Below are 16,347 nucleotides of genomic sequence, written 5' to 3'. Positions count from 1 at the left end.
AAAGAGAACCTCTTACATTTTCACCAAAATACAATAAATAAAATTTATAAAAGGGCCTTTTTTTTATATATTTAATAGTTTATTAAAGGTAACCTGTCACCTTAAAAAATAATTCCAAATCCTATTTTTTGATGTTTGGCAAAATAAATTTTATTTACACTATGAACATTATTTAAATATTTGGGGTTTTACATCTTGGAATTCACAATCATAGCAGGAAGGCAGGTGCCATTTTGTAGACACTGTTATTGAGGCAAGTATTGCATCATGCCCAAATTTAGGTTATGTGCCAGAATGGCGGACCTGATACCCCTTCCCATACACAATTAGATGGTTAGGAGATTGAGAGAATGTGGATAGTGCTGTGAAATCTAGGAAGTGCAGAATGGAAAGTGAAAGTAATTTCCTACTCTGCCTCTATGCCTAAGGGTGGCCTAAGGATGCGGTCCTCATCCAGTCATTGCCCATTACCTTAGTTGTAATCCTATAATTTGGCCCTTGGGCCTAATGATCAGATTAACCCGATATCACCCTGCTTTTGGTGGGCATATCGGGTTGAGATCAGCTCGTTTGGCGACCTTACCAAATGAGCAGATCTTATCATGTACTGTATGGCCACCTTAAAGGGGACCCGTCACCCAAAAAAATTATTAAGAATCCTATTTTATCACATTAGTCAAGCAAAATGAACTTTAATTACACTATATAAATTATATGAATCTTGTTTCCTTCAGTCTGGGATTTCAAAAATATAACAAGCAGGCAGCAGCCATTTTGTGGACACTGTTATTAAGAAAAGCCTTGCATTATCTCAGAATCTTGTTTGTGCACCAAAATGGGGGACCCAATGTCCATCCCCATGCCCTGGCTACACAATTAAATGGGAAAGAGAACGGGGGAATGTGGGGAGAGCAGGGACATGTAGGAAGTGCTGAATGGAAAGTGAAAGTAATTGTCTGCCCCGCCTCTATAATACTGGCATAGAGGAGTGGCAGACAATATTTGATTGACAGCTGAGATTTTTAAATGATCTTACAACAGCTATGAATGCTTTAATAAAAAATAGAAATTGGATTTCATGTTTAATTTGAAAAGGATTTTTATTATACAGATTTTTGTGTCTGGGTGACAGGTCCACTTTAAGGCATAGAGGAGGCCCAAGCAATATATGATTGACAGATGAGACTTTTAAATGTATTTGTAACAGGTATGACTGTTTTAATAAAAAAAATAATTTGGGTTTCATGTTTAACTTGAGAATGACTTTTATTATACAGCTTTATATCTGGGTGACAGGTCCCCTTTAATACTCCACCTCAACCTTATTGTTTTTCCTGTTAGACATTCATGGCTCTTGTGTATATATGTGTGTGAATTTATTATATGTGTATAATATCCCTATATTATACATTATTATTAGTTGTGTCAATGGTAAAACACTTCACAGAGAATATCAGTAGCTGGAGTACACTACATTATTATTATTATTATTATTATTATTATTAACATGTATATATAAATAGTGCCAACATATTTCACAGCGCTGTAAAGTATATGTGTTTATAGAACTAAATCACATGACTTACATATATATAACATATGGAGTTACATACATCACAACCAATACCTGTACAAAAGTTGAGGAAGGCCCTGTGCAAAAGAGCTTACAATCTAAAGGGAAGGGAATAAGACACAAGGTGTGGGAGTGGGCAAGATCAGAATGAAGTGGGTAAGAGATGTAGTACTGTATGTGGATCTTTTGAAAGCAGAAAGGTTGGGAGAAAGTTGGACAGACCGTGGGAGAGAGTTCAAGAAGAGGGGTGCAGCCCTTGCAAAGGCTTGAATGCGAGCATGTGAGGAGGTAATGAGAGAAGAGTTGAGTAGCAGGTCATTAGAGGAGCGTAGTAAGCAGTTGGGTGAGTATATAGAGATGAGTTCAGAGATGTAGGGTGAGGCAGAGTTATGAAGTGCTTTGAATGTCAGGGTCATTAATTTAAATTTTATTCTGAAAGTTAGTGGAAGCCAGTGCAGGGATTGGCAGAGGTGGACTGTATTCTATACAAATTGTTAACATTTTATTGCAGTGACAGTTCCTCTGTCAAAACCATTTTAGCAGGCAAGTCTTTAAGGTTGTGGACAAACAGGAACATAAAACCGCAGAAACTGTGCTGCAGGGTTTTTTTATTCACAACATGTTTCGAGCTAGTGAAAAACTTGAAAAAGAGCCACTAGCTCGAAACATGTTGTGAATATATAAACCTTGCAGCACAGTTTCTGCGGTTTTATGTTCCTGTTTGTCCACAACCTTAAAGACTTGGCATTTGCATTGCTTCTAATTTGGGACAGAAGCTGTGGCGCAGGAGCCCTATCGTGACAAACTATTTCTTCTTTCATTTTAGCAGGCAACCTCCACTCATTAATTTTTTAGGAGAGAATGCTTCAGTCATATATTAAATATATCCCACCCATAGTGTAAAACCAGAGTAGGAAGAAGAGGCAGATGTCTTGATCCCGCTACAAGTTTTAAGATTATATTCTATTCCAGTCAACAGTCCCCATTTTTTTCAAAACACTTTTCTATGCCAAAATAATGTGTTATGTTTTTGTGTGAATGTGGGTCAGGGTTGCTAAGACTGAAATTCTTGCCTGTCCCATTAAGATGGAATTTAATACAGTACATTAAGGGGCAGAATTATTAAACCTAAAACCAGCCAAGTTCATGTAGAAGTCAATGGCAGAGGTCCAGTGACTCATTTGAAGATGTTAAATAAGATACTTTGAGTTTCGAGGTCATTGGAGGTAAAAAAAACTCCATAACTCGACCTTTGAAAAATCTGCCCCTTAAAATGTACATCATTCCTGTGTCAGCAAAAGTAGAGTACAATGATCCAAGATACCAATCTAATCACAAATATATCTATTTCCTGTAGAAAAGTGGAGCAGTGGAGCAGTGGCTAGTGAATTCCAGAATGCTCTATACCTTTCATTGTTCTATATGGATTAAAGAGTACATAACATAAATAATAAAAGTTTATCTAATATAATTAAACATCTAAGTCTGTACGGGAGTTATTTAAACAGAAAGTTTTTTTCAGTTTTTCAGATGCAATTATTCTACAATTAATATTATTGTGTTTCTTGTTCACAGGTCAATAGCAGTCATTTGACTTATTCCAATACTCTATTCATTACGGCCCAGAGTACATCAATTTTAGAAAGAAATGACATTGCAGTGAACGTTTCCTGTAGTTATCCACTGAATATGAATACTACATCTAATATATCCTTTAAACCAGTTCTTGGGTAAGTAACAACTACAAAATATGAAAATAAAGGGGCTATTAATGATTTAACTCAGCACTGTTTAACTGAGGTTAAAGGGAACGGTTCACATAACCCAGTCTTTTATGTCTTATTATGTAGCCTAAGGGTGCCACTGTCCCTAATCTGTCAATCTAAGGTTTGTCATAATCTACACTCAATCTCACTTGACCTACAATAAATGACATCTGGGTGTAGTGTTCCAGTATTGTAAAAGAAAAAATGCTTCCACACCCTACATGTAGCTTTATGACTAATGATAAAGCTGTTCCTGCATTATATTATGTAGGCCACTATGTGCTTTAACGGCAGACTGACTGCATTTTACAATGATAGAAGTGCCGTTACCTGCCACAGAAACTGTCCATTAACGATAAATAGGAAATTTGAGGGCGGGTGGGAGGGGAGTTAGGAATTCACCATGTTAAGGCAATGTTCATCCAACACGACACACTACTGACTCAATGAGTAGTGATTCACTGTGGGTTATGTGCATTTTTAAAATCACATGTTGAGAAATGCACTGGCTTCTAACTATGTCCAGGTTTAACTACTATACAGCAGACTCCATGACTGAAGGGGAGATGGGGCTGCTGTATATTCCACTTTTCTCATGAGGTAGAGGGCTCCAGCGGAGGGTGCAAGTTGTCAGTACTGCCAGCTACAGTCCTACTTTGAAAACACACAAGAAATACCTGAACGATCTAACATGCTTGTGCAGTGCACTAATATACATTCAGAATACAAGTTTTGATGGAGGCACTTAAAGGGATACTGTAATGGGAATTTTTTTTTTTTCCAAAATGAACCAGTTAATAGTGCTGCTCCAGCAGAATTCTGCACTGAAATCCATTTCTCAAAATAGCAAACAGGTTTTTTTATATTCAATTTTGAAATCTGACATTGGGCTAGACATATTGTCAATTTCCCAGCTGCCCCAAGTCATGTGACTTGTGCTCTGATAAACTTCAATCACTCTTTACTGCTGTACTGCAAGTTGGAGTGATATCACCCCCTCCCTTTCCCCCCCCCCAGCAGCCAAACAAAAGAACAATGGGAAGGTAACGAGATAACAGCTCCCTAACACAAGATAACAGCTGCCTGGTAGATCTAAGAACAACACTCAATAGTAAAAACCCATGTCCCACGGAGACTCCTTCAGTTAAATTGAGAAGGAAAAACAACAGCCTGCCAGAAAGCATTTCTCTCCTAAAGTGCAGGCACAAGTCACATGACATGGGGCAGCTGGGAAATTGACAAAATGTCTAGCCCCATGTCAGATTTCAAAATTTAATGTAAAAAAATCTGTTTGCTCTTTTGAGAAATGGATTTCAGTGCAGGATTCTGCTTGAGTAGCACTATTAACTGATGCATTTTGAAAAAAACATGTTTTCCGATGACAGGATCCCTTTAAGATAATCTACCCACGATTGTGCAGCATTTCAGTAACCTGTAAAAAATGTATGAATAGTAAACTATAAACCATGCCTATTTAGTCAATCTAGGCAAATGTGATAGTCAAGCAGGAATTTCATTAAACTGGCACATGGGAGAATTGGCTCAGTGTATTGGAGCATCACAGTATGCTCCAATATATGTATGCTGGAAATGCAGTCTTGCATCCCATTTACATGCTGTAGCTTCTAGTTAAAGGGATTCTGGCATGATTTTTATGGTGTATATAACCCCATCTTGGTCACCCCCCTATGCCATAAGATATATACCATTACTTGCTTACCATCCATAGATCCTGAATCCCCTTTGTTTTATGAAAGGGTACTGGGAATTTCTCTCCATGACAGTGACTCCACCTAGTGAGATCCGGGCATACACTAGGAAACAATAATTAACATTTTTATCTAAATTGAACCTGCCATCTAAAGCCTTTCCAGTGGGAAAAGAGTTCCTTCTAAGGAATTCCCTCCAAGATGGCAACAAGTAAAACAGTCAAAAAAGATTCCATGGCCTGGACAATTATAATCTTTTCTTTTATAAATATATCATTACATTGGAATATCTTTTTTATGTATTTAGTCCTAGTTCTGCCAAGTGGCACTTTATGTTATACATATTGACTGCTGCAAACTTTGCTTTTAATAATGCAATAAATTCAAAAGTAGCAAACGCTGTTTACAACTCCTATGCCTTCACCATCAATTTTAAGGTTAACCTTTTTTGATGTTATAATCTTTGTTATTCAATATAATGTTGGGAATCACTCACAACGGCAGCTTAACTGCAATTCAGCTTTTTAATGTGTTTCGGGCACACTGGCCCTTTCTCAAGTGTGTACAACCAATTGTGAAGTGAACATATTTAAAACACCACATTTGTTGTCCCGCCCACCAATTATCAAGTGCAAGGTAATTAACCCTTCAGTCCATGATCATGGCTTGGAAAACTTCATTTACTTTGTAACATTTTTCTTTGCAACATATTAACAGTTCATGTGCCATGTGTTCAGTGCCAAAAAGGTGAAATGTGTCCAATTCCCTGTTGATGGCACAATAGTTATTTGTCCATGGTAAGAAATCACAAAAGTCTTTGTGTTAAGTGAAATTAAAAAAATTCTGTACATAAGTTACTTGTATATACATACACATGGTACTGTTCTTGTTCTGAACCTACCCTGAAGACACTTGAAAAAGTTACATGTTTTCTGCCCGTATTTATATTAATAATCAATTTATTTTACCATTAGCGTAAATTAATTTTATCTTACCATCAGCTGGTGTCTATAAAGCGAATATTCTAGCAACATGTCATTCTGGACTGGGCAGTCTTCAATATCTGTGGAGGAAAACAAACACTTTATTATCCCAAAAATGGTATGATGCTCCAATGGTCATGGATATCCAGCCTAGCCTTGGCAGCACTGATCCGACTTTTATTCAGCACTGGCACGCAATATGCAATAAGTGCAGCCAGGACCTCATGTTGCTAACCATCGATCACTTGACTACCCAAATTGGGAATACTAAAGCCGAGATCGAGAACATACAGAAAAAAATCAAAGCAGAGAAAGGAGAGGACTTCATTAAGGAGATATTATCACAACACTCAACAACTGTAAACCGCTTACGTGAGAACATCACAGCTAAAAAGCCCTCAAATTCAAACAAGATGCCAACGATTACCTGCACGACAGAGTGCATACATGGCGGTAGGAAGGTGCCAAACAGCGGGAGTCGCAGTGGGAGGGACAGTGGGAGGGACGCAGAAGGGAGGAAGCCAACATGGAGGAGGGACGTGATCAGCAGCTCTTCCGGGGGTAACCCCGAACCGGACTGCCAGTACCTCGATGAAAGCCTCGTCAATGGCCACAACATCCTCCCTACAGAGGACAAAGAGGCACAACATCCGGAAGCAGCGTCGAGATCAGCTCCTCACCCCCACCAAGCCATTTTCAGGCTCCGAGCTCTCGGGAGACTGCGCAAACTACAAGGCGCCAGTACAGGAATCCATGAGCCCCAATCCCAAGGGAAGACTACCCGCAGAGGACCCAGAGCAAACGGAGGTAAATGACTTATGTATTAATATTTCCTCCTACATGCTCACCACAAATGAGATTGCAATCTTGAATTAGGGACTTGGGTTTGTGCCCTACTATGAAAATGAACTGGAACATTGGGAAATTGAATTTTTAAAATTCATTAGAAACCTTGAACTTAAAATGCATTTTCTTGATACAACAGACATTGAATATACCAACAAAAGTAACACACTTAAAAAACCAAGTACTTTTATACCAATAGTAGAAACCCCATGTATCGTAGCCTTTAAAAATGTGATTAGAAATTAGGTATATATGGGACCACCCACATAAAAAACAAATGGCGTAAAACAAAAATAAAAATAATTGAACCTACAATGAAAAACAAGCGCTAAAGTCCTTACAAAATAATAAAAAGATCATAATAAAATCAGCAGATAAACGGGGAGCCATTGTAGTGATGGACAAGCATAAATATACGGAGGAAGTGTATAGACAACTGAATGTTAGTGAACACTATGAAAAAGCTACATCTGATCCAGCATTTGAAATAAAAAAACAGGTGGATGTTTTGATACAGGAAGCATACGAGAATGGAGTAATCTCCAAACAAGAAAAAGAATATCTGCATGTAGAACACCCCCGTACCCCCGTCCTGTCTCTGCTACCAAAGATACATAAATATTTAATTGATCCACCGGTATGTCCTATAATATCAGCCATAGGATCCATTATTGAACCACTCTCAAAATTTGTAGACAAGTTCCTTCAACCAATTGTGGCCAAAATCCCCACTTGTCTCAAATATACGACAGGCCTTTTGTGTAAATTACAGGATGTTGTTATACCACAACAGATGTTCTCCTGTGCAGTATAGACATTCAAAGTCTCATCTCTATACATCAATATCACAACAGATAGGGATAAGATGCATAGAGGAAGCACTTTTGGAAACTAATTTGTCACATCACCTCATCTACTTCCTGATAGTCTGCCTAACGTTAGTCTTACAAAACTATTTCAGGTTTTGAAGGGGAATACTTTTGGCAACGACAAGGCACCTCGATGGGAGCGGCGGTCGCTCCATCATTTGCTAATATTTTTGTAAACTACATCAAGGAAGCTATATTTCTAAAAAGCATTTATCGCAAACACATAATTCAATATTGGAGATATTTTGCTGATATGGTAAGGAACGGAAAAAGACTTCTGAAACATGATAGACCAAACCATCTGGAAACACAAAACTATCAAGTTTACCTGTGAAAGCTTGGCCACATCAATTAATTTTCTAGATGTGAATATTAAACTAAATAACAACTATGTATTCCAAACACACTACTAAATCCTGATAGTTTTCATAATCCCAATATCTTAAAGGCTATCCCCAAATGCCAATATATAAGGACCCTCTGTTAAGGGATCCTTAACAGAGGGTACAAGAAAAACAAACTCATACCGATAGTTAAGGAAGTGCCGGAACTAGGGCTACAAAAACTATTGAAAGCGGAAGGTAAAACTAAAAATAAGCAAGATAGGATACCTTTCCTATCAAAATGCGGGGAAACAAAGTAAATCTATAGAAAAGATCATAAAGTGATAAAACGATACTCCAACAAGATACAAAATATGGGCACCTTTTCCATACACCGCCCTTGTTCTGCTACACACGGGGCCACACAGTAAAAGATACCCTATGCCCCTCAGATAGCCAGAAAAAAATGAATGTTGCTTTTTAGGTAAACCAAAGAGAGGAACCTTTCCTGGCTTAAGTTGCGTATGTTGTGCCTCTATTATAAAAGGGAATACGGTTAGTCACCCCACCAAGGGCACACAAATGAAGCTGAGACACTACACTACTTGTGACTCAAAACACGTAGTTTATATGCTAAAATGCCCCTGCCAACTAGCATATATTGGCCAAACCATCCGAGCAGCCAAGGAACGAATAAAGGAACACAAGGGAAACATTAGGAACTTCAAAATGGGAACTGCCACAGATACATCTGTCTCCAGACATTCCCATTTGGGGGGACATAATGTAAGCCAATTAAAATGGATGATTTTAGAGCAAGCAAAGATACCCAGTCGGGGAGGAGATATCAGAAAAATCCTGGCCCAAAAGGAGGCCTTCTAGATTAAAAAAATGAATACAATGACCCCAATAGGCATGAATGACCATTGGAGCATCATACCATTTTTGGCATAATAAAGTGTTTGTTTTCCTCCACAGATATTGAAGACTGCCCAGTCTAGAATGGCATGTTGCTAGAATATTCGCTTTATAGACACCAGCTAATGGTAAGATAAAATTAATTTACGCTAATGGTAAAATAAATTAATTATTAATATAAATACGGGCAGAAAACATGTAACTTTTTCAAGTGTTCAGGGTTCAGAACAAGAACAGTACCATGTGTATGTATATACAAATAACTTATGTACAAAATTGTTTTAATTTCACTTAACACAAAGACTTTTGTTATTTCTGACCATGGACAAATAACTATGGTGCCATCAACAGGGAATTGGACACATTTCACCTTTTTGGCACTGAACACATGGCACATGAACTGTTAATATGTTGCAAAGAAAAATGTTACAAAGTAAATGAGCTTTTCCAAGCCATGAACATAGACTGAAGGGTTAATTACCTTGCATTTGATAATTGGTGGGCGGGACAACAAATGTGGTGTTATAAATATGTTCACTTCACAATTGGTTGTACACACTTGAGAAAGGGCCAGTGTGGCCGAAACATGTCATGTGGTAACACAATAAAAAGCTGAATTGCAGTTAAGCTGCCGTTGTGAGTGATTCCCAACCTCTACATTATATTGAACTTACACAGGATGTCAGAGACGGAGCATCCAGGGAACCACCACAAGAACTAATGATTTAAAAATAACGCTAATTAGTGTAAACTTCCATATGGATAATCCTTTTTAAGACCGTTGTTTTCTTTACAATTAGTTATATTTCACTCTAACTTGCCTTATAATGGTCTTCAGGTCTTCACAAGTAATGTGATTGTAGCCTTTGTTTTTGTATAGCTCCTATTCCAACCATTCTATATATAGTCAGTGAAGCACATATGTTGACTTTCTACACAATATCCCAAAAATATCGCTCATTCCCTGGCCTCTCCTGATCCAGGGGTACATCTGGCAATTTCCTTTTACAGTAGGGCTCTTTCTACAATTTCTACAGAATGTATCTGATACAGTAGTTAGTTACAGGTGTGTATAGTTATACCTAATTCTATTTTTCAGGACAACACAGTTACTTATCCCTGGCTCAAATGATGTAATGACTGTAACCATGGCAATATATAAAGACTCTTCATTTACTGATATAATCACCAGTGACACCTTGCTACTCTCAGAACAATATGTGTATGTATCAGTGTTGATGCCACAACTGGATACCTTTTCACTTAAAGTGTTTAAACTGTATGCCTCAGTAAACCCAGATAACACCGTTGGACCAATCTACAATCTGTTGGAGAATGGGTATGATTCAAAATGCTTTACAATGAAAGAACATTTCACATGCATCTTGGTTTTACAGTAGTTGTGATGGACTGGAAGGGTAATGAAATCATGTTAGATTAAAGTTCAGATAAAGTTCCATTAATTGAGAGATGGTTTAACACAGAGGGGCCTAACATTGAACAGAATAGAATGGACCATACAGAATTATAGGACCATTAAGAGCATCTCCACTGCTACACAGAAGCTTGTTTATGTAAATGGTTATCAGAAATTCTTAAGAATTTTAGCAAGGTAAAAATACATTATATTCACATGCAAATTGAGTGATTTTATTTTGGTGTTTCAACGTCTTTAAAGGGGACAAAAAGTGTCAAGTATTACATGCAGTTTTGACCAAACCTTGCTCTTTATTTCTTTACCTAAATCTACTCCCCAACCCCCCCACCCTTACCTATATATATATATATATATATATATATATATATATATATATATATATATATATATATATATATATATATATATATATATATATATATATATATATATATATATATACTCCTATACTAATATATACTCCCACGTGGGAAATTCCACAAAAAGATTTTTACTGGTTAATCCAGCTGAACTGCTCTTTAATTTCACTTTTTAATTTCACTTTTTAGTTTCCATTTTGATTACATATATACTTTGCCAACACAGGTCATCTTTTGACTCAAAGTTCAAGACACACATGAACATAGTTCTCATAAAGCCAACTGAAGTACAAACTGTCTCTCTGCCATTTCATTAAGAACACCTCCATGTATTAATGGGAGGCTTGTAAACCAGTAGAAAAAAAGTGGTGTGGTTATCTGGTCAATGTGACTTGTGTTAATAGCTATGAATCTTAATGGTGCAGTATACCCTCTTGTTCAATATACAGAGAGTTCAAAGAACAGTACTTGGCTGAAATTACGTTTTGGCTATTGCTTTAATAGCAATATCAATGTTTTTTTATTTCTTGCGCTACACAGTGTAAACATGCTAACTAAAGCTACTTAGGGGTTATTTACTAAAACTCGAATTTATCTATTTTCTCTTATTAAAACAAAGTCGACCTAACGCCCATTCATGAATTTAACTCATTTATTGAATAATCAGCGCAAAAAAAGTTGGTGCAGGAAAAGTCTCAACAAAATCAAACGATAATACGAATCGTACAACTTTTTCAGATCTGACGCCCAAATCATGATTTTTTTTGAGTTGTTGTCCGAAAATTTTTTTGATTATTGTATGAAACCCAGGGTAGATCATCTTCAAATTATAAAAGGGTCATCGACCATTGACTTCTACATGACCTTGACAGGTTTAAGATGGAGTAGCTGTTTAGCTGGCCCCTTAATGTTTGATCCTTGTAAAGCAGGATTATCAGTGCACAGATAATCCCCCTGAATAATAGATTTATTAGCACAAAAAACAAAAAATGTTTTTGGATTAAAAACAATAGGCAAATTGAAGTTCATTGAACTCATGTTGAATGAGGAGGCATGCTGCCCCTTTAAGCCCCCTACTTATGATTCTCTTTGCATATTCAATAAAAGTAGAGATGAATTGCTTTTTTTTGTTTTTGTTTTACAGGTGTCCAAATCTTAGCTTGAGTGATAACACATTGAACCCCATTCAGAATGGCATAGGCACAGAAGCAAGGTTTAAAATGAAACTTATGATGTTCAATGCATTTAGCAGTTACTATCTCTTTGCAGAAGTTACCATCTGTAACAAAACTTGTATACAGGTAAGATTTGAAAATGTCCTAATTTCTGTGGTTTTGCTACAAAGAAGAGGCTTACACTGGTAACCAAATATATGCAAGCAAATTGCTTGTACCCTCTCTGGAAAATAACCTAAGATATATTCATGTGCAGTTTAGTTCACGTCACTTCTCCGATGCACCATAGCCCTATCAATATGGTGCAATGGCAGATTAAATATTCCGTTTAAACAGATCATCTACAATCAAAAATGACTGCAGTATGGTATGTCAACATCAACCTCTATGCTGGCATACACACCTAGATAGTCAGGCAGACTGGATGGAAATACCAGAAAAATTTAAGGCAAACTGTGGGGCCAGTGTTGAATGTTTGTCTGAATGAGTGGAGGTCTGCAGCACAGTAAAGCTGGCCATAGATGCAAAGATCAGATCGTACGAATCATCGTACGATCGGACTTTCCCATCTCCTGACCCGGCACTAACCATTCAGATCAAAGTCTTACCAGTCAGATCAAATAAAGTAGTTAAAGAACAGATCAGCAGTGTTCTGCCCCTGACAGCAATCGTACGATATCTATGTCCAACCAAAGCTAGTGACAGTCTCCCACTGAAAATCGTACAATCGGCAATACACGCAGAGATGTTATCGGCAGCCGACAGAAATTTTCTAACCTGTCCAAACGACCAAACGACGAATGTCGGGACTCTCCACACACGGTTCGAAAATCGTACGAATCCTCGACGATCAGATCTCTGCGTCTATGGCCATCTTAAGGCTATTCCAGTCAGAGGAGTTAATAATCTGTCACATACAGAAAGCAACAACACTGTTCCAGTCCCTTTTATACTGGGACCTAGTGGCCACTGAAGCCAATTGTTCTTTTCCATGTGCTTGATACAGCTCTTCTTACTTGGATGATGGTTTAAGGCTATTCCAGTCAGAGGAGTTAATAATCTGTCACATACAGAAAGCAACAACACTGTTCCAGAGTAGATTGTCCCTTTTATACTGGGACCTAGTGGCCACTGAAGCCAATTGTTCTTTTCCATGTGCTTGATACAGCTCTTCTTACTTGGATGATGGTTTAAGGCTATTCCAGTCAGAGGAGTTAATAATCTGTCACATACAGAAAGCAACAACACTGTTCCAGAGTAGATTGTCCCTTTTATACTGGGACCTAGTGGCCACTGAAGCCAATTGTTCTTTTCCATTTGCTTGATACAGCTCTTCTTACTTGGATGATGGTTTATGGCAGCCTGCAATATACTTTTACCTTAATTAAATATCCTAGCACAAACCTTAATATTGGTATGCTAAACATTAGAGTTCAAGTATGTCTGTAAGTGCAGTAAACAAAGTGCAATTTCAAGCACAATTGCCATGTTTTCCCCCACAATGCAGCATTTCCCCATAATTCTAGTGTCATTGTGTTCACAAGAGGACTATATGCCTGGTGCAATTTAGCTGCATATATTGCAATTTTGTCTGATTTGACAAAACTAACACAACTGTGCGTGTGCTTCTTGAAAATCAGGCACAATTGAAAAAAAATATATATTTTCAAATTCTGCTTTGTGTAATTTCCCATGCTCACTGGCATCATTTGCCATGTATGTGCCATGTGCACCTTAATCGTTTGGTGCAACTGAACTGCGGAGTTTGACACAGGGCACTGAGGGAACCTTGGAGCTACTGCTTGGTTCTGTTCTGTTCAGCTCGGAAAATAAAGCAGGAATGATAGAGCGTCACACAGCTAAACAATGCAAAAGTGCAAGGAGCACATTTTGATTTAAGTACCTTTTGATAGTGGTTTTACGTGCAACTTCAGGGAAATAGTGGGCACCACAATTGCACTTGTGGATGTACACGAGTTCTATTATTTGTAATATGTTTTGCTTATCTAAGTTGCTGCACTTTATGTAATAATCATCATTTATTTATATAACAATAGCATATTGACTTTTTAAGATTTTGGTGAACTACATTTTTGAGCAGCTATTGTCATGATGTCATGCACCTAGGAGTTGTAATTTAAATTTGTAGAAGGCTACAAAATACAGTCCCTTGTCTTAGCACCTGCTCTGGAGTTTTGATAAATATTTTGTTGCAAAATACGCTTTGCTTTTTCAAATTTTATTACATACACTGCAAACGTTCGCAAAAGCCATTTGGTCACAAAATTTGAGAGAAAGTCAAAAATGATGCAAACATGGTCGCTACGCTAACATTCACAATGGTCTTTGCGAATGGTTTTTATGGTAACGAAACATATTACATTCCTTCATTTAAGTATAAAGGTAGTCTTGTTTCTGTAATAGCAAAACATTGAGAAATGGTACTTCTCAAACATGTGCAAAAAAATGATGGGCATTTCAAACTGGAGGTTTCAAAACGTGTCCTCTTTATTGTCTCTATGTTGAAGAACTGTGAATTCAGATCTGTGGATGCCCTAATACCGCAGGCAACAGCAACAGTCAGTGTACATCTTGAAACAGGTAAGAGTCAGTGATGAGACACCTTAAGTTTAAACCTTATAAACCTTGTTCAATGATAAACTTTGCGCATTATCAATACCCAATGTAATCATAGGGGTCCCATAGAAAAGAGAATAAGTGCAGTCTGTGCATGTGCTATGCCATCACTGATATACAAGTAAAACTGGGAGGATATCCACTACAGTCCATGTGATCTATCTATGTATTCTCAAATCCATATGTAAGGCTGAATTGATGAATTATCAGTTTTTCTACTTTATTGATCCCGAAAGCTGTATTGTAGTGGCACATAATCAATTATCATAAACTTAAATGTTAACCTTTTTGTGTTTCGTTTTTTTTCCCGCAGAAAGCCACATTGATTCAGCTGATTCTGGTACTTTCAGTTGTGAGTATTCTACATTTTGACCCCTGAATAGATGCTAAGGGAATAACAATCTTACTGAGTTTATTTCAGGTTTAAATGATTTTAAGCAGACTTAGGGTATGGAGATTCAAATTATGGAAAGATACATTATCCAGAATACCACAGGTCCCAAGCATTCTGGGTAATAGATACTATACCTAGATAGATACGTAGTATACATAGTATTCCATGAATTTTATAGCTTTATACAATTCATGGATTTTTTTTTCATGAAACTGCAGCAAAACTTTGCACAACCACAACTGCACTAAATACTTTTAATTGAGCCCTTATATGAGGGCTGTTCATAGAAAATAGTTATTTACTACTGTACTGTACTAAGAAAATATATAACGTATTATCAAAATTAGAGTTCATCCCAGTAATACTCACTCTCTATTTATTTCTAAGGATTATGAAAGGCATATTTATCAAATGTGAACACAAACTTTTACCCATTGATAATGAATTTAAATGTTTAGGAGTTTTACTATGCTGAACTCTATTTTCACACTTAAATACTCAAATACTGGTATATTTTTGTTTGTTTCATTTCAGGTATTTCCAGGCCTGGGACTCGAATCCCAATTCTGCTGTTTCTGACAATGATCAATTTCCTATAAATAGTTTCCCATCTCTCCTGCTATACATTAGCATTAAAGAATATGCTTATATGGCTTGGTTTCTGCACACGTGGTTAGTAATGTTGTGCTCTATAGCAAAAGGCACGAGGAACACCTGCTCAGAAAAGGGGCTTTCTTGTACCTTGTATCCCTTAGTACAGCTGGTGAATTACATTCAAGGTAGAAAACTTTAGAAATAACCTTTCAAGAATCTATGTCTAGATGTTAACCATTGAAACAAACCATACAGTTGAAAATAAAATGAAAATAAACTGTTTATAAAACATGTATTTCAGAAATGTTTTTTATACTCATTATTACAGTTTTAAAAAGCATTTAAGTTAAAGCTACTTCATATATTTATCCTTTCTTCCAGTTCATGTCCCAGTCAATTCATCCTATAACGAATTCAGAAGGTTACTAATGTCTAATGGTCTAGTCCTAAAAATTAGCAAGGGAATAGCATGTAAGGATATTGCCTTGAAATTAAATTTTGGTGCCACGGATTTTTAATATGAAAGCAACAGCTTCTGGCAAATTTATCTCTATGCTGGTTTTTTTTTTTCCATTTGAAATTTTTTTTTTTTTTTTAATATAACAATATACTGCTAACATTTATCTTCATTATACAGCAATATTTACACCGCTTATCATATACCTTCTTATGCATACAATTAAATTTATAACCCAAAAAAAAAAACCAAATACACATAAGTACACGTAAGGTTGTTATACTATGGAGTTATTAAGGACTAACA

General features: G+C 36.9%; 1 protein-coding gene across 1 annotated transcript in view; it reads left to right on the top strand.

Moving 5' to 3' along the window:
- LOC108708106 (uromodulin) overlaps positions 1-15,873 on the top strand; it is a 29,532-nt gene extending 13,659 nt beyond the window's left edge. The window contains exons 5-10 of the mRNA XM_018246448.2: positions 3,149-3,303; positions 10,087-10,326; positions 11,929-12,085; positions 14,488-14,560; positions 14,910-14,948; positions 15,525-15,873. Of these exons, the coding sequence (XP_018101937.1) occupies positions 3,149-3,303; positions 10,087-10,326; positions 11,929-12,085; positions 14,488-14,560; positions 14,910-14,948; positions 15,525-15,589 (729 nt within the window). The 3' untranslated portion in view covers positions 15,590-15,873. The remainder of the gene's footprint in view (positions 1-3,148; positions 3,304-10,086; positions 10,327-11,928; positions 12,086-14,487; positions 14,561-14,909; positions 14,949-15,524) is intronic.
- The last annotated feature ends 474 nt before the right edge of the window (positions 15,874-16,347 follow it).

This window comes from Xenopus laevis, chromosome 2L, assembly GCF_017654675.1.
Source record: "Xenopus laevis strain J_2021 chromosome 2L, Xenopus_laevis_v10.1, whole genome shotgun sequence".
Lineage (NCBI taxonomy): Eukaryota > Metazoa > Chordata > Amphibia > Anura > Pipidae > Xenopus > Xenopus laevis.
Note: the sequence above shows the minus strand (reverse complement) of the source record. Positions and strands in the feature narration are given on the sequence as shown.